Here is a 20,076-nt window from a genome sequence, read left to right as displayed (position 1 = left end):
CATCAAAATTATTTTGAACATTTTCTTGATTTGTTTTTGGGTTTAAAGCACATTATTGACAAGTTTAAAAATATCACCTAGGAGAAAACTGAGAAAAAGTTAAATGCATATGGGCCCCTGTCTCTCTCTCCCTTTCTCTCTCTCTTATACAGTGGAGTAGAAGGCTGTGTGACCTTTGCTGGATTGCAAAAGGAGAAATGCTACTCTGTGGTCCGCTCTGTTGGTGGGATGATCTGGCAATAAGGGTGACCAAAAAAAAACGCACTCAGTGGTGTCTGTGGGGTTAATTGTCTGGACGAGGTGTAACCTCACCTGTATTGGTGGCTGGTAAGCCCATATGGGGTTCCCAGCAGTATAACTTTTTGCTCTTTAAGGCTCTTCGGGTACTCTGCTGGGGGTCCTTGTTCAAATATTTGCACAAATAAAATATATACCTTATATACTCTCATATAAGCCTAATTTTTCAGCACAAAAAATGTGCTGAAAAGTAACCCTCTCGGCTTATATGCGAGTCAGTGGAGCAGAACGGGTGGTGTAGCAGGTTCTGTTACTGGCAGAGAAGCATAAGGATTGTGCACTAGTGATCCTGCTCTTGCCAGCTGGCTCCCTGCTGTGTCTGTGCCCCCCATACCCTACAACATGGTGTGCAGAGAGCGCTGCTCCAGGACTACCTGTGTCCCCTGGCTTGTGGAGCAGAGTGTGCCAGCAACGTGTCAGCAGTGCAGTGATCAGGGATTCTACCTGTGTGGCAATCTCCTGTGTATCATCATATCGATGACCCCATCTAGTGGCGTCTTGACACAACTGTATCATCCTTGGGGCACATCTGGCTATAAGGAGGGGGCCTGACATGTACTTGGGGCACATCTGACTACTGTGAAGGGGGATATACTGGGGGTGGGGCTTATACGCGAGTCAATCACTAGTTCCTCGTTTCTGAGGGAAAAAGTGGGTGCCTAGGCTTATACGTGGGTTTGCTTATATGCGAGTATATATGGTACTTAACAGTTACTTTCACTCGCATCCCACAGCAATTCCTTTACTCTTGCTGGCTGCTTGTGACCTGCTCAGTGCTAAGTTGCATTGCAGCGTGGGGGAAAAATGGCTCAGCACGCTGTCCAGCCACTAATACCACCTGCCACTCACTGGACCACAGCACACCCACAAAGTGCAGGAGCAGCGTGTGGTCAGATAGAGCAGTCGCCAGCTTTGCGAGGACCCCCAATAGAGGACAACAAGAGCTTTAAATAGCCGCATGCCTGGTCCCCGGCAAGAGGGACAAAGCTATACTGCTGAGAACCCTGTACGGGCTTACCAGACACCAATTCAGGTGAGGTTACTCTTCAGCTGGCCATTTAACCCCACTGACACCACTGAGTGCACTCTTTCTTTTCTTGTCAACCGTATTGCCATATCTCTCTTACACACATCTTTTTTGTAATGAGGCCTCTAGTTCACCTGCCATTAGAAGTTACACACTTGTAAAAAGAGGCTATAAACTGTAATACTCTTTATCTTCTTGAAAATCCGCTGTTTTATTACCAGTATGTTCCTGGTACTTTTTTTTTAAATGCATATTGTGTGGGATTTATCATAATTTTCAGTGCGCAAAGTTTGGTCCATTGCACAGAAAGCATTTTTGCATAATTTGTATTACTAGTTTAGCTTTGTTAGTAGAATTGTCTTCCTGTGCTAATGTCAGATGATGCTTTGTTATACTAGAGATTAGTTATTTGCAGCCAGCTCTGTAGTGACATTTCTGCAGTTTTTTTGTACTGTAAGTGACCATTTGTATGGTGACATCATGTTAGGTTAGTCCTGACTATTAGATGTCTCTCTAATGAGCTGTCTAGATATTTGTCCATACTTTAATATTGTCTATGCCTTTTCTGCAACCTACTGCCTACAGCTGCAGGATGCTGCATTCCCTACTTTTATTAAGGAGGATTTCATCTATCGCACACACCAATTGGAGATTATCTCTGTGCAATATCCTTGTCTTGGCTGTATCCAAAACTAAAACCAATGCTGGCCATACACGGCTCGATTTTGCCGTTCGATTCTCCCGCTCAATCGTTTTGCTGCTTGATTCCACAGTCAATTATCTTATATTCCGCTTGTTTTTCTTATCTTTTTCCATTCACTTCAATCCGGAATCGAGCGAGAGATCGGACATGTTAGAAATTATCTATCGAGCCATCTTAATGGCTCAAAATCGAGCCGTGTATTCCCAGCATTAAGAAAACTTGTGCTGAGAGTATTGTGAAGGGTCTTTCATTTAACATCAACAAAAATGCAGATTCCTTGCTCTTTAGGCTGACTCTGTCTTTAATGGGAGCCCGAGATGAGACCTATAGAGGCTGCCATATTTATTTCCTTTTAACCACTTGATGACTGAGGGTTTTTCCCCTTGTGGACCAGAGCAATTTTCACCGGTCAGCGCTCCTCCCTTTCTTTTGCCAACAACTTAATTACTACTAATCACAGCGTAATGATCTATATCTTGTTTTTCTCGCCACCAATTAGGCTTTCTTTGAGAGGTACCGTATGCCAAGAATTATTTTATCCTAAATGCATTTTAACATGAATAATAAATTGAAACAGTTTTTGGCCACTATAGTGTTAAAATAAACCGTTCTACTGTGGATAAAATCCACACATTTTATTTGCCTGTTTGTCCCGGTTATTGCAACGTTTAAAAAATGTCCCAAGTACAATGTGTGGCGCCAATATTTTACTTGGAAATAAAGGTGCATTTTTTCAGTTTTGCGAATTACAGGCCCATAAATTAAAAATGAATAGTAATATACCGCCTTGACATATATTTTTTAAAAGTGAAGTCCCCAAGGTAACTACTTATATATTTTAATGTAAAAAAAAGTGTGTGTGTGTGTGTGTGTGTGTGTGTGTACTATGGGAGGGTGTGGGTGGGAAATAGTTAATTATAAAAGTCGGTGTGGGGATTTTTATTAAACAGAAATTAATTTTGGTGTAATATACTATTTGGCCACAAGATGTCCTCAGTCATTATTTCTGATTCACCTACGTAAGCACGTGAATCGGAAGTAATGCGTAACAGTGTAACAAGAGGGAGATACAATGAATGCTGGTGTCTCGTAGACGACGGTATTGATTGAATCGGGGACTTAGATTTAGCTTGCCCTCTAAGCGGCAGTGCGTGGGCGAACGGGAGCGAGCATCGGCTGCATGCTTATATTCACGGCCCTGGTGCATCCTGTTAAGTTTGCAGGGCCGTGAATATACTACACGGCATGCAACAAGTATGCAAATTGCCTAGCTGTCTTGCTCACCCTCTGCCTCTAATACTTTTGGCCATAGACACTGAACAAGCACGCAGATCTGATGACTCTGACTCAAGTCTGACCGTATAAGCCACATGCTTGTTTTAGGTGTGTGATTCAGCCACAACTGACCAGAAAGATCAGCAGCATGCCAGGCAAACTGGTATTGTTTAAAGGGAACCAAGGAGGAACGAAACAAAAAGAAAGAAAAGCTTTTATACATACCTGGGGCTTCTTCCAGCCCCATACGCACGGATCGCTCCCACGCCGCCATCCTCCGCTTCCTGGATCGGCGGTATCTGGTCCCGTCACTTCCGGCGGACGCGGCCAATTGTCCGCATCACAGGGGCTCCCTCCATACCAGTACGCATGCGGCTGCGCAGTAAGCAGCCTCACACGTACGTATATGGAGGGAGCCCCGTGTGATGCGGACAATTGGCCACGTCTGCCGGCCGACTGGCCGCCATGACGGGACTTGGTACCGGCGGATCCAGGCAGCAAAGGACGGCGGCGTGGGAGCGATCCGTGCGTATGGGGCTGGAGGAAGCCCCAGGTATGTATAGAATCTTTTTCCTGGGGCCTCTGGTTCCCTTTAAAAGGAAATAAATATGGCAGTCTATATAAACTTCTCACTTTTGGGTTTCTTTTAAAGCCAAAATATGAATAGTTATAAAAATATGTTGCTTTGACCATACTTTTTACCCTTCCACAGCTTGTTACAAAAGATGTTCAGATGTAGCAGCACATTAAAATAGTGCTGCATGTGTAATTGATGTACAAACCATTTTTTGTTGTGTTATTAAAACTGCTTTTTTTTCATTCAGCCATCAATGATTTTCCCAACATGCTGAATGAAACTGCCTTGCAACTATGGCAACAGGCTCCAGATTTTAACTTTTGTCATCCCCAGTTCCCTCTTGGAGTGTAATATTTGTGTTTGGTTCCAGATTTCTTCACACAAACCACATGCATGCTCAGAGCAGTTTACTTAGGGCGCCCATACACATATCAATTTTCCCATTTGATTTCTGCCAGACTTTATCAGTATGATTGAATCTGCTGGGAATTGGTTCCCCTAAAATGTCTGATTGAATTTTTCCTTATTTTTACCAAACATCTATCAAAAGTATTGATCAGACAGGACAGAAAATCTAGATCAATCAAGGGCGGGGCAGGAGCAATGGTAGATCGGTGAATAGTATTGCACAGCATCAAAAAGTGCAATGCTACAGGTCAAGTGTTTTTCAATAGGTTCCTTGCTGTAATCTATTGAAAATCGGTGTGCTGTGTGTGGTGGGAATTTCAGGTTTCCTCTGCTCAGAGAGGAGTTGTTTAGCCACAAAATTGAATTTTCAAGTGACTGGACATTGTATTTCGTTGTATGGCCACTAGAGGGGCCACCTGCTGTTGTAATGACCCATTCGTTACACTGAACTGAGCATGCACAGAAATGTGTGCAGAGTACAATATTGGCATACAATAAAAAAAGAGCGCCTGTAAATTTGGGCGCCCAGAAAAGACAGTTATAGAACTTACCAATATTCTACTGTTAAAGTGGAAAAACCATTTGTAAAATATCGGAAATTCTGATATTTTGCTACAGATAAACCTAAGCTTATTCTCACATTGAACCCTCCCACTACTGATGCCTAACCTTAACCAACCCCCCTCCCCCACAGCTAGCCTTCACTCTTCTTCCCCCACGGCTAACCATAATGCCTCATACACACCATGCAATTTCCCATCAGTTAGACTGGTCGGATTGATTATTTTTGACAGGTCTGATCTGATTTCCAATCATTTTTGTTTTATTTTCTTCTATACAAAAACGATTGCAATTTAAATCTGACCTGTCGGAAAGAATTGATTTGTCTATCTGAAAGGAAATTGCATGGTGTGTATAGCAACAGCCCCATCATTTCTTAAATTTATGTGTGCATGATATGGGTGTATAATACATTTTCAAGAGTACATGAATTGAGATCTGATCTAATAGTACCTGGGCAAAGAAGTAAATATCAGGTAGATATTGATCTGTACAACACCTTATAGTATATACCTACCTTATGGCCACCATACTGTTCAGCACATCTTCCTAACTTGTTCACTCCACCCCCAGCGGGAGGCTGCCAGTATTGCACTACTGGTCATTGATGTGTAGGAACCATGCCAAATTCCTTCTACCACTGGGCTCTTTTAGAAAACCTTTGTTTTAAATTATAATCAGAGACCGGTACTTCTCCTACTTTCCAACTCATTGGGAGTGCATCCAAAAGGAGGCATTGGAAAGCCACAAGGTAATGCTACTCAGGTTTTTTTGTTGTTGTTGTTGCTGTGCATGTCTTACTGTGGATGCTCACCCTCACTGGGGCCATGGATAAAAACTTGATTGTTGATGTGGGCTCCATGGCAATGACAATAATTTACAAGCACTTTGCTGACTGTTATAAAGCGACACCCTGGTTCATTTTTGTTATTTATCCACCTTTGTTAGGAAGATAAATTGCTTAGGTGCGGCAGGTGCAATGCCCCATAAGACTCAATAAGGTAGATCAGGAAGTGAACACCTAGCAGAAAAAAATCTATATAATAGTAATAGGCTCACATGCACCGTGTCAACAATACATAACATATGAGTACTAAGAAAAGGGTTAACTCTTGGGTGCATGTGAGATTTTAAAACAAATTTCACATGCACCCAAGAGTTAACCCTTTTCTTAGTACTCATATGCTTTGTTAGGAAGACCTAATGTTCCAAAGTTGTTGTTCTCTTAATTTAATTATATTTTTCTTTTCCCTCACAGGAAAGAGTTTTTTGAGGGATGCAAGGCAATAAATGCAGACAGCATTGAAGGCATCTGCAACAGGTTTCCCAATCTCTTAAATGAAGCCAAGCAGGAAGATAAGTTTAAGGATCTGTATCGTTTCACCTTTCAGTTTGGCCTGGACTCAGAAGAGGGGCAACGGTCTCTTCACAGGGAAATCGCTATCGCCCTATGGAAGTTAGTGTTCACCCAAAATAAACCTCTCATTTTGGACCAGTGGTTAGACTTCCTAATTGAGAACCCCTCAGGAATCAAGGGAATTTCCCGAGACACTTGGAACATGTTTCTAAACTTTACTCAGGTGATCGGACCGGACCTCAGCAACTACAGTGAGGATGAGGCCTGGCCCAGCCTCTTTGACACCTTTGTGGAATGGGAAATGGAAAGAAGGAGAAAGGAAGAGGAAACCAAATGTACAAGATCTTCAGGCACAGACCATCTGAGTATAGAGGAACAGACTTAGCGCAGGGGGAATATTGGATCTAATCGATCCTCTTTAAATGTACTTTACAGACCTTTCTTGGAAAATTATTGGAAAATCCATATATTTTATGTTCTGTTTTTGGTTTCTTAAACTATTTTACACCTCTTTCTGCCTTGTATCTGAAAGGGCTCTAAATGCTGATAACATGTTTCAGGCACTTTCTTACCAGTTGGTTATTTTAGCTATTACTTTTTTTTTTTTTTTTTTTTTTTTATAGGAATATTTTTTTCTTATGGTGCCAGAAAGTGTTTCACCTTTATATTTCAGGTTTAACTGGCTTCTAACTAAATTAATCAGGAGCTTGAAAATAAAAAAGCGGGCTGGGAGGGCAGGAGACCAATTTATTTAATTTAAACCCAGTTGTTTTTAGTTGGGTGTTGAAAGGGGGGAATTTGCAGAGCAATGCATTGTAGGGCATGGGCAGCTGATTGGCAACCTTTATGCTTATTGCTGCGTCCTGCACCCTTTTTTTAAATGAAAAAAATATATATAATTTTATATTAACCCCTCCAGTGCCAACATAATGTATGTCAATCTGGCGCACGAGGGATTGGAACAAAACCAATGAGCAGTTCTCTATGAGTGTGCCAGGCTTGTGCTATTTTCCCCTTCTAGGTCTGTGATGATCAGGGCAGTTGCGTACTGTGTGTAGTGCTGTTTACATTGTCGGGTTTTAAGAGTTGTGAAACTGTTCAGTAGGGTCAGGTCAACAAAAACATTTCCTCTAAAGCTATATCTGGAGCATTAAGCGTTTGTGCATTAACTGGCTTTTTGTTAGAAAAATGATTGCGCTGGAACAAAAAAACAAAAAAAAAATGTGGCTTCGCTGTGAAGGGGAGCCTGTCATTTTCAATACTTACCTGACTTTGAAACCTTTAGCAGAAGTAGCCATTCTCCGAAAGTGATGTTGGTAACGTCCTGGTCAGATAAGTATGCTGATGACAGGTAACCTCTTCACAGATTTGCTATTAAGTTAGTGATGGAGAGCAATTCCGAATATATCACTTTAGGCCTTGTGCATGAAAATTGGTGGAAAATAAATCGGGCGCCCATAGCAACCAATTTGGTGTTTGACTTGTGTTCTCTAGTTACAGCAGGACCGGGTTCAGATTGGCCAGTATGTCCTTTCCTCCATCATAATGGATAGATGTACTTTGATTAGATCCATTGTGCAGCTGAGAATTCAAGAGTTTGTTAAATATGATGGGGGAACCTTTCACATGTAAGAATCTTGCTGTAAGGTGGTGTTCCACAGCCTTGTCTGCATTCCAGCCAGGATATAGGAAGATGGTGTCATCCAGAGATTGCTTTGCTCTGAATAATGCTTAGCCTGGCACCCCTACTGTAAGGGCACTATTGTGAGAGCATAACCAGCCCATAGGATGGTTATGCTCTCACAATGCTGTGAGGCTACCTACAAACTAGATTCTTCTCTAGAAAAGGTACACTATTATATTTGGTAATGTGCTAACATACTGTAACTAGTTCAGCTAATTAACAATAGATTCACCTAATGCACAAGGTTGTGTATATTGTATTCTGGATAGGATGATTCTGATGCTATGCGTGCTGGAAGAGTAAGGAAGTCAGAATTAGCATGTATTTTTTTTAGGACCAGTGGATATGAATTTATGCTGCAACATCTCTCAAAGTACCATCTCCAAAGGAGATATGTAAGAGAGGTGCTCTAGAGATTATAAGGGGCCTTTCCAGGATAATGGAAGATCTCGCCCCTGCCTTTGGCTCTTTTCTCCCACCTGTTGTAAAATAGAGGAGGCTTCCCATCTGCATTTCCATCCACCACCTCTATGACACAAAATGCACCAATATCTGAAAGCATGAGTTCACAGTTCACAAGTCTACCCACAGGCAAATGTAGCATTACTGCCTGACTATCCTCAGTGCTGCTGTGAGCATCTCTGAATTGGACACAGTTAGTTTGAACCCAGGAGGGTCAGAAGTGGGGAGAACATTTGCCATTGCCGGAAAACACTTTTTTTTAAAGGTTTTCTTAAATTATGTTTTTATTTACTTATTGCATCTTACCTCATTGCCCCTTGTATTTGTTATACCTGTTGGCCTTTATTGGTCTGGCCCATTTGTTAGGTTGTTTTGAAGTAATGGCTCGGCAGTTTTACTGGATACATCTAAGCTATTCAGCACTGTTGCTGTATGCAAACGGCTTTTTATAAAGGCTCATTCAGCAGCTGTTCAGTGATCTATTCATTCCCATCCCATTCATTAATGTCTAATTCTCATGCGTCATCAGTTGGATAAACTAATGAAGGTTCAGCACTCCATAGATCCTGGTGAATCATGAAGCCTCTCAGTCCATGCCTCTCATATCCAGGTGTTTTAGCTTTATGGAAATTATGCAAACCAACCAGAACTCATAGGACTTCTTTCCCCCATAGGTGGGATTTCTGTTACTTAAACATAAAAGTAAGTTGGCTGTTTGGAAGGACTGTCTGTTTATTTAGCTGAATAAGAGCCAAGCCCAGCATGCATTTAGCATAAACTTGGAGGCTTAAGGGTATGCAACCAAACACTAAAGACACAAACAACCTCTAAAATCTAAACTCATGCTGATCATTTCTATTTGATTGCACAGTTCAATTATTCAAATCTTGAGGGCTCTTTTACACTGGGGATCTGTGGTGCGTCAGCTTAATGAAAGTCTATGGGGAAGTTCACACTTCCCACGTTGTGGTACGTTTCACCGGAAGTGCCCGATTTGACGCTAGCACATACCTATGTTACTGCAGGCTCCTGCGCGATCTGCTCGCGGCCCGTAAGTCATGTTAGTCTATGGCGACGCAGAGTTCTTTAAGCACGTTGGCGTCGCACATGTGCGGAAGCGTATTTCTACAATACGCTTCCGTGCACTTCCACATACCCGAAGCAGGAAGTGACCGCAAGCACACGTCCCTTCCTGCTTGGGCGAATGCCAGATAGGCAATACTGTGTACTAACGCGGTATTCCCTGAAGACCTGTTTTTGCGATGCAGTGACTTGGGCGCGACGCATAGCTAACGCCAGTTTGCAGTGTGAAACCAGACTGAAATATTGGTCTGCATAACTATATTTGCTTCATGACTGAGTATAATGTATGGAGAGCCAAGTGGTTGAGCATTGGTTTTCTGTGGCTGCAGTCACAGCATGCTACAGTTTTCACATCGCTAAATGCCATGGGATGTAAAACCTGAAGGCAACACTAATACCAGGGATTAATGAGTATTTTGGCTGTAAGTGCTTTGGGGCTTATTTATACAGGATGAACTTCCTGTTATGCTGCGGTTATTTCTTCCGAATAGCATGATCATCACTTTCACTTCATTCACCAGTACTGAAGTGCTGATCGCCATTTATAAGTGACAATTGGACAGAAAGCCATGTTACAATTGGCATATGGTGGCTGCTGCTTTATAGTTACGAGTGCCGTAGGCAATGGTGGAGTACAGTGGCTTTGTCTCATAATATCCAGTAGCCACTTCTGCCACAGATCACTAGTTTATCTAAATGCCAATAGGCTGCTTACTACTATTTCTATAATAACAGTTGTGGCTTGAACAATGGTCCTAAATGGCAATCAGCTATTCTATTTCAAGGCTTTAAGAGTATTACAATTCAGGAGTTCACAAATTTAGAAATGTTGATTATCAAGCTTAAAAGCCTGTGGCAAATGTAACGATTTTTTTTCTTTTTTTATAAATGGTCCCCATTATGTTTCTAAAGACAACCAGTCTTGGATGGGCTTGTGCAGATCTCTGAATATTTATTCTGAAAGTGAAATTCCACTTTTGTTCAAATAAATTACTGTGACATGTATCGCTAGTACACAAGTCATTTTGTTATTTATTGCTCTTAAAATGATCTTTCCATTTCCGTTTGCCGCCATCTGTGACACTATTTGAGCTTGCAAGCCCTTTTACTTTTTTGCAACCATGAAAGCTGTTACATTATAGCGCACTCGCCAGTTAGGCCCCGTTCACATTGCACGCGTTTCCAGCCGCATTTTGGAAACGCGTGCAGGTGCCCGACACGCACGACATCAGACAGTGCATAGAGTGCACTGTCTGATGTTCACACTGCATGCGTTCCGGACCTGTGCGGTCCGGGAACGCATGCTGCACGCATTTTTTGCCAAAACGCGTGGCTGTCCCATTCACTTTTCAGTGATGGGATCAGCCACGCAACGCATACAAACGCGGATGGCGTGCGTTCGTACGCGTTGCGTTACGCATGTGTGCCCGTCCGCGTTTGTAATGTGAACGGGGCCTTATGGAAACTCTTATTTCTGCATGAGTAATGGGCTGCACAGAGCAGGAAGCATTGCTACTCCTGGAGGAGTAACCACCTGCAGTAGCCAGTAAACAAATACACCTAATGGGCATCATATGCTTTGCAATACTATGAGAAGGCTGTTTTTTTTAATTTTGGGCTAAGAAAGATGAAACTGTTTTTCAAAATCCTTGTAATGTATTGATCAGAACTGAAAGGATTGGTTTGTTATAAACAAAAGTGGATTTTCATATTAAAGGACAACTGTAACTTAATTTAAAAAAAAAGTTACTCACCTAAGAGGAAGAAAAGCTCTGGATTCCTTATAGCCTTTCCGGTCCTTTAATGTCAAGAAACCTGAGTCTCCTCAGCAGGCCATGGAAGTTTTATTATTATTTAGTATTTCTATAGTGCCGACCTCTTCCACAGCACTGTGCAGAGTATATTGTGTTGTCACTTAACTGTCCCTCTGAGGGGCTCACAATCTAATCCCTACCATAGTGATGTCTGTGTGTATTGTATGTATCATAGTCTTGGGCTAATTAAGGGGGAAGCCAATTAACTTACCTTTTTATGTTTTTGGGATGTGGGAGGAACCTGGAGTGTCTGAAGGAAACCCATGTAGACTTGAAGAGAACATACAAACTCATGCAGATGGTGCCCTGGCTGAATTTGAAACAGAGACCCCAGTCTTCAAGGCGACAGTGCTAACCACTATGACACTGTGCTGCCCCACACTCGCACAGAGCCGCTCATCTTCAGAAGTACACAGTCCTGAGTACTTCTGAGGAAACCCGAAGACGCAGCCGGCAGGAGATTTTTACTGGAGCCTAGAGATGGAATGAGGGAACTCTGAGAGGAATGGGACGGTTGTAAGGGAACCAGAGCTTTTTTCTCCTCTTAGGCTTCTTGCACACAGGGACGTTACAGGCGCACGTTAGTGCAGCCTGTCACGCTCCCCCAACGCACAGCAATGTAACACAAGTGGGCTGTTCACACTGCCCACGTTGCGTTATATTGTAACGCAGCAAAGTGCTGCATGCTGTGCGTTCTCCGCAGCTAAGCCGCGTTAGACTGTTTGCACATGCTCAGTCATGTTGGGGAGGAGGGGAGAGCTGCCGGGCACATGGCTAATTAATATTCACTGCACTCAGTGACGTGCAGTGTTTACTTCCTGGAACGGCCGCTCTGTGCGGCGTTTGGCCGGGCAGGACCACGTGATGCCGCATGCGTCCAAGAGTACTCATCACGGCATCACGGACGCCAGAGTGAGCTGCACAACGCGGCTCACTCCGATGTCCACACCAGAGCGCACCAGGCGTTGCGTTAGGGGCACGTTATGTGCCCTATAACGTCCCCTAAACGCAACGTCCTGGTGTATAACTAGCCTTAAAGGGAAGGTCCAAGCAAAATAAAAAAATGCGTTTCACTTACCTGGGGCTTCTACCAGCCCCATGCAGCCATCCTGTGCCCTCGTAGTCACTCACTGCTGCTCCAGTCCCCCACTGGCAGCTTGCCGACCTCGGAGGTCGGCGGGCCGCATTGCGTACATTTTTACGCATTCCCGCTAGTGCAGAAACATTAACACATACATTTTTACGCATTACTGGTTCAATGCGTACAAATTTACGCATCGAACCAGTAATGCGTAAAAATGTATGTGTTAATGTTTCTGCACTAGCGGGAATGCGTAAAAATGTACGCAATGCGGCCCGCCGACTTCCGAGGTCGGCAAGCTGCCAGTGGGGGACTGGAGCAGCAGTGAGTGACTACGAGGGCACAGTATGGCTGCATGGGGCTGGTAGAAGCCCCAGGTAAGTCAAACTCATTTTTTTATTTTGCTTGAACCTTCCCTTTAAGGGAGTGTTGGTTTTTTTTTTTGTTTTACTAGGTTGCAGTTGTCCTTTAAATTACTTGTGAAGACTTTAACATACCAATAAACATTAAAATACATGAACATGATCCTGAATATGAATATTACTATTTCAAACCTTGGAAGTATGTTTGCTTGACCCTTCATGCACACCGAGGACTGTATTTGCATGAGGTATCACAACTGGGAGAGCAGCAAATCTGCTACCTGACTCTTCACTCCAGAGATCTGAGCGTAGCGAAATAAAGCTTTCAGAAGTTACCCTACATAAAAAACAAACAAATATTCAAACTCTCATTTGCTCATTCATGATGGTTTTTTCCTCAAGGCTAGTACCTCTAGCTACAATATACATTTCTCTAGATAAAAACAGGTTTTGCTTTGAGATGCTGTCACACCCAGAATCCACCTATGTGCAAAAATTCAATGACATACGCTGATCATGTAGCAACGATAAGTTTTGAACACAACCGGCTTTGGTCATTATTCAACCGTAGCTACAGTTTAAAGGGAACCTAAACTGAGAAGGATATGGATTTTTCCTTTTAAAATAATACCAGTTTCCTGACTCTCCTGCAGATCCTGTGTCTCTAATACTTTTAGCCGCAGCCCCTGAACAAGCATGCTGGATTAGCTGCATGCTTGTTTCAGGTGTGTGATTCAGCCACTACTACAGCCAAAGAGATCAGCAGAACTGACTAGCAACTGGTATTGTTTAAAAGAAAACATCCATATCCCTCTGTTTAGGTTCACTTTAAGGCTTCTTTTACACTGAAATTTTCTTTGTGATTCCGATTTTTGCTGGATGGTAGCTGCAAGAAGAAAAACACCGAAAAAACACAGCATTGTAGGGCTTTTCATTTTTTTAGCGCATCAAAAATCGGAGTCACATGTAACATCGCGTCAGTTGGGAATTGTAATCACATGTAGTGTAAAAGTAGCCTCATGGTGTTTTTTTGTTTGTATTCAGTAGTGAACGTTTAATACGGCCTGGCAGAGTACAGGAATCAGTCCTGTAGGGGGCGCTGTCTCTCTGAAACAGGTTTACTGCTAGTTAAACATTTGGACCTTGGACTAGGAAGTGTATATAGAAAGTTTCACTGGTGAAATAGACCTTATGTCAAATTTGAAAAATGTGGAGTTAGACTTTTAAATAATGTGATAACACTGAAACTGATGAAAAAAAGTTGATTACACAGCATTACTATTAAGATCTGCCATTGAAACTTGAATTTAAATAGCTATAGTCTAAACTTGATTGAGCAACATTTTGAGCAGTTTATTTCTGGTTAAATAAAATGTGCTACTACCGTTTAATGTAGTTGTGTATACCCTTCACTACAAACAGTGGAATGGATTTTTCTTCTTGATCTTTTGTGTCTTGGGAGGATGCCTATAAAGAAATTCCTGCGTGAGAAGCTAAGGTGACAAACCCCAGATAAAGTGTGTGTCTGAGGAGCGCTGCGACTGGAGGCTTCTCACACACGCTTGTGCCTCGGAATGTATTCCACTTAAAGTAGGGTGCTTAGTACTTACTGAGGAACTTTAACCCAGGATTGAACTTCCTCCCAATCAGTGGCCGATACTCTCTTTACGACTAGAAATCTTTTTTTTTTTTTTTTTTTTTCCCTTTTCTTGAATTGATTGGGGGGCGGAGGGGTCTGTGTGGCTGACATTGTGTTGAAGCCCTTCCCACAGTGTGATATCATGGCCATAGTCATGATCGTTCATCGCCATAAATTGTGACATTCAAGTTTTGTGATAAATAGATAAAAACACCAACTTTTATTTGGCTGTGTTTTCCAAAGTAGTGCTTAAAAACAAAACAAAAAACACAATTTGTGAAAACTGTGAAATGTATTTACAGTTTTTTTTCTTTACTGCTTTTTTTTTTTTTTTTAAAGCATAGAAAATGCCCTTATTTTGGGAGAAATTCTTTTTAAAAAAAAGACTACCGGTAGTTTGTCCCAAAAAAAAAAAAATCACTTATTTATTAAAGCAGTATAAAACCCTCACATAATATTCAATAAAAACATGTTTTCCTACTTTTTATATTCCATATGGTTAGCATATTTGCTTTTGTGCATAAGTATTATTCATTTAGAAATTATACGTTCCCAAAGTACACTTTTTTTTTACTCTGAGAGCTGACTTTGCATTTTATTCATAACTGCTTTATTTATCGTCTAACTTAAGCATAAATGCTTTCTGATTGTCTCACTTTCTTTAGGTACATACACACGTCGGATTTGCGCAAACGATAGGTCGTTTGGACATCCACACGACCGCTCGTCCGGGTGTGTGTACAATCTGTCGTTCAGCTGATAAGAGCAGACTTGAGCGATCCGCTCTTATCAGCTGAATGACAGATTGTACACACGTCCGATTTGACGTCCAAACGACCGGTCGTTTGTGGAAATCTGACTTGTGTTAACCCTTTGAATGCGGTTATAGTAAAAAAAAAATGCTAGTTGTATAGAATATGCTGTAAATAATCTATTAGAGCAAAATAGAAATGCTGGGTTTCATTCTGCTTTAAGTGCGTGCAATTAAAAGGAATACCCGGAAAAATGTGAGCGAGAAAACCCTAATAGAATATTGGTAATTATACCAATATTCTGCTATCCCTCACTGTAGCCCAATTCTCATTAACCCTTCGCAATCTACACCTATCATCTCCCCCCACCTATTCCTAACACTAACCTCCTCCTATCTACTATTAACACTAACCTCTCTTACCTATGACAACCAGGCACTGCTTGGCGATATTATAGTTGAATGCCAATTATGATCCCCAGTCACCTATTACCGCTGCACCAAGCCTGCAGCTGATAACCCCCAGCGCCCATTGCCACAATCTCATCTGCTTCCCTGTTTCCGTTGCACCCTGGCATCTGCTACAACACAGCAGAGGTTGATTCGGCAATGGCCAGCAGGCTCCAATATGGAGTTAAGCTATCCCTAAATAGTAGTGACACAACTGCAGTCTGCTGAATTCATCAGCAGTGAGAAATATTTGTAAAAATAATGTTGTTCTAGATTAACAAAAGTATTTCATAGAATGTCTGGGATCCTACTGTTATAGCATAAATTGTAAGGACTAATTTCCATCATTTGCAGTATTCACTTTCATAGAAATGCACGTAATGCACTAGAAAATGCAGGTTATAGCATGCATAGTGTGTGTGGTCACATTCAGTGCTATGGGTAATGCATTGGTATGTGTCATTTATGTGAAGAAAACTACAATGCGCCTAGTATGAATGGCCGCAGTCCTCACTGTGTTCTGCTGTGACCTAAGTGAGGGTTACAAGATTATGCTTCCTAATGTACTATTTTGTGATAAATCCCGCTCAGCTTTACTGCATCACTTCATATTTATTCTATTGGTTTATACAGTGACCACGACCTGAGCACCATATCACCATTTAGGGCAATAACCATAAGGTGTGCATCACCCAAACCCTCCCACTACTCTGATATACTAGAGCAGCCTTGCTCAATCTTTTTACCCTGGAGGAACCCTGCAAATACTTTTCAGATCTCAAGGACCCCCCCGCAAGTAATTTCTGGATCTCAAGGAACCCCTGAATTGTATCTTGCAGGTGGCATTGTCTTTATAAGCTGGTGTGGCTGTATCATTACCCCCAATTACACTATCGCTCATTATACTGTCTCCTTATCCTAGTGACTTTTTATTATTATGCTCATTATTCTGAATTTAATGCTTTTTTCTACAGTACCACCTATTATAGTGTGCTCTCTATTATACCCCCATGATGAGGGAAAATGCCAAGGAACCCCTGCAGAGTACTCAAGCAACCCTGGGGTTCCAGGGAACCCTGATTGAGAAAGCCTGTACTAGAGTGACACATCTGTACAACATTCCCCACAGTGCCGCTAGCAAGATACACTAATTATACATGTGCACATCCATGTAGGGGCTTCTGCTAGTTGCAACTACTAAGATGCTAATTAATGCTATCCAAAGCAGATACTAAAAACTACATAACATATAACAGCAAGTAGTAGTTGCTGCTGCTGCTTTACCTCATAGCTTTTTAGCAGCCTCACTGGATTATATTAGTAGCAGTTGATTAGCACCTTTAGAGGTGCAACTAGTAATAACAACTAAAGGTGGGCACTAATGATACAATTTGTTGAACGAACGATTCTTCATATGAACGATCGTAAATGATCGTTTAGGACCACTAATGGACAAAAATCTCGGAACCAGTCAGATCGGATTGAACTGAAATTCGAATTGATTTTATTCATCAGATTGGGACCACTAATGGACTAAAATCTCCAAACCAATCTGATGAATAAAATCAATTAGAATTTCAGTTCAATCCGATCAATCTGACTGGTTCAGAGATTTTAGTCCATTAGTGGTCCCAAACGATCATTTACAATCGTTCATACGAAGAATCGTTTAATCGATTGTTAAGCAAATTGCATCATTAGTGGCCACCTTAAGGCCACATACACACATCAGACTGTAGTCTTCGAAAATGAAAGATCACAGACCAATTTTACCCCCTTCCATGTAGTATGAGAGCCATACCTACACAGTCTATTCTATGGAGCTGAACTCCCCATCAGACAGAAATCTTTGCAAGATGCTGCGCACAAAGATGCTGTACAGACACAAAAGATCAGTATCTGCAAAAGATCTGTTCCTGCCAAAGATCTGCTCCTGCAAATTGCATTCATAGTCTATGAGATCTGCAGATCATCATACACACCTTGTTTAACTAACATTCATCTGCAGATCAGATCCACCAGGATGGCTTTTCAGATCTGCAGATGATTGTCTGATCTGCAGATGAATGTCAGTTAAACAAGGTGTGTATGATGATCTGCAGATCTCAGACTATGAATGCATTTTGCAGGAACGGATCTTTTGCAGGAACAGATCTTTTGCAGATACTGATCTTTTGTCTCTGTACAGCATCTGTGTGTGCAGCATCTTGCAAAGATTTCTGTCTGATGGGGAGTTCAGCTCCATAGAATAGACTGTGAAGGTATGGCTCTCATACTACATGGAAGGGGGGGTAAGATTGGTCTGTGATCTTTCATTTTCCAAACACTATAGTCTGATGTGTGTATGAGCCTTTAGCTGAGTGAATAAATACTATAGGCCAGGGCTTTTCAACCCTGTCCTCAAGGCCCACCAACAATGCATGTTTTGTGGAAATTCACAGAGGTAATTAATCAGCTCTGCTGAAACACTTATTTCCTCACCTGTGAATGTTTGTGGTTTTCTGCAAAACATGCACTGTTGGTGGTACTTTAGGACAGGGTTGAAAAGCGCTGCTATAGGCAGTCCCTTTATATTACATAGAAATGGTAAAATTGGATCATTAGTGGCCACCATAAGGCCTGGTACACACTTCCAATTATGATTGGCCAAACACTAACTAATTTTACCACCTCAATTTAGTATGACATTTACCTACACAGTCTGCTCGTAGTAGCCAATATCTGCTGACCCTCATGCCTCATGGAGGTGGTAAAAATGGTCAGCGATTGGCCAATCACAATTGAAAGTGTGTACCAGGCTTTAAGCCACTAACTGGTCAATCTTGAATGTACAATGTTTCCAGTATTACCACAGTTTCATAGTATGATGGCTTACCTAAATACAATTAGGTCCATAAATATTTGGACAGACAACTTTTTTTTTTGTCGCATTTTGGTTTTGTACATTACGACAAAGAATTTTAAATGAAACCAGTCAGATGCAGGTTAAGTGCAGAGTTTCAGCTTTAATTTAGCAGGGTGAACAAGATGATTGCATAAAAATGTGAGGCAAGAGGTAACATACACTCAGCCGATTTTCGGCCGATTGATCTAAATCAATCGATCGCAAATTGATTGACCAATTTGCGATCGATTTCAATCGATCTGACGTTGGAAAATGTAGGCTCATCTCTTGAGATGGCTTATCATTGTGCATTGGACCTAATGGAAATCTGATGGCAAAAAATGCCATCAGATCGATTTTCAATAGATTTTATACTGAAATCTATTGGAAATCTGTTCCTAGTAAAAAACGCTCCTAAACACATCAGATAGATTATAAAATCTATCTGATGATCTATCTGCTGCTAATCTAACGAGTGTATGGCCACCTTAAAGCCTAACACAATCCCTTTATTTCAGGGGCTCAAAAGTAATTGGACAATTGACTCAAAGGCTATTTTATGGGCAAGTCCGTTATGTCATTATCATTTAAGCAGATAAAAGTCCTGCAGTTGATTTGAGGTATGGAGCTTGCATGCAGATGATTTTGCTGTGATCAGTTAACATAGTCTGAAAATGAGAGCTGCAGTTGGATTGATGAAAATACCTTGTTGATATGCTAGGTACACACCATAACATTTTCTGTTAGATTTGCCTGCCAGATAGATTTTTTCCAAAATCGATCTGGCAGGTAAATCTAACAGAAAATCTTACAGAAAACTGTATGGTGTGTACCTTGCATTAGAATGAGCAGAACCCATTTAAAACCAAACCATAACCAAGAATCTCATTTCCTCAGTCTCCAAGTCTCGATCCAATACAGCCCTGACCTCCGAGCCTGCCAACAGTACTTGTTTTGCAGAAAATCACAAAAAGGACTGTTTCCTCCATGTCTCCTGATTTACTGGCCTGTCTCCTGGTAGCACCTCCTTCTTCTGGACACTATGCTGACAGACTCAGCAAACCTTCTTGCCACAGCTCGGATTGATGTGCCATCCTGGATGAGCTGCACTACCTGAGCCACTTGTGTGGGTTGTAGACTCCGTCTCATGCTACCATTAGAGTGAAAGCACAGCATTCAGAAGTGACCAAAACATCAGCTACAAAGCATAGGAACTGAGAAGTTGTCTGGTCACCACCTGCAGAACCATTCCTTGCTAATTGCTTATACTTTCCACCTGTTTTCTATTCCATTTGCACAACAGCATGTGAAATTGTTTGTCAATCAGTGTTGCTACCTTAGGCTCCCTGCACACTGCAAATCCATTTTGCGATTCCGATTTTCAATTCCGATTTTCCCTGAATACATTCAACAGAAAAACGGATCAAAAAATGCAGCATGCAGTAAAGATTAAAAATCAGAATCGAATGTAAAAACGATTAAAAAGCGGAATCGCATGCAGTGTGCAGGGAGCCTAAGTGGATAGTTTGATTTCAGAGATGTGTGATTAACTTAGTATTACATTGTGTTGTTTAACGAAACTTTATTTACACTGCTCAAAAAATATAGGCAACAACCTTTATTTTTTGAGCAGTGTAAATGAAGTTTCGTTTATCAGCTAT

At 41.6% G+C, this 20,076-nt stretch overlaps 1 protein-coding gene across 9 annotated transcripts in view; it reads left to right on the top strand.

Moving 5' to 3' along the window:
• DCUN1D3 (defective in cullin neddylation 1 domain containing 3) overlaps positions 1-20,076 on the top strand; it is a 176,514-nt gene that overhangs the window by 83,729 nt on the left and 72,709 nt on the right. For 7 of the 9 annotated variants that reach the window (XM_068244813.1, XM_068244814.1, XM_068244811.1 and 4 more), the window contains one exon: positions 6,107-10,453. In XM_068244813.1, the coding sequence (XP_068100914.1) occupies positions 6,107-6,590 (484 nt within the window). In that variant the 3' untranslated portion in view covers positions 6,591-10,453. Of the gene's footprint in view, positions 1-6,106; positions 10,454-20,076 lie in introns of those variants that run through there. The other 2 variants (XR_011022756.1, XR_011022755.1) reach the window with 1 other exon arrangement.

The sequence above is a fragment of the Hyperolius riggenbachi genome, chromosome 7, assembly GCF_040937935.1.
Source record: "Hyperolius riggenbachi isolate aHypRig1 chromosome 7, aHypRig1.pri, whole genome shotgun sequence".
NCBI classification, from domain to species: Eukaryota; Metazoa; Chordata; class Amphibia; order Anura; family Hyperoliidae; genus Hyperolius; species Hyperolius riggenbachi.
Note: the sequence above shows the minus strand (reverse complement) of the source record. Positions and strands in the feature narration are given on the sequence as shown.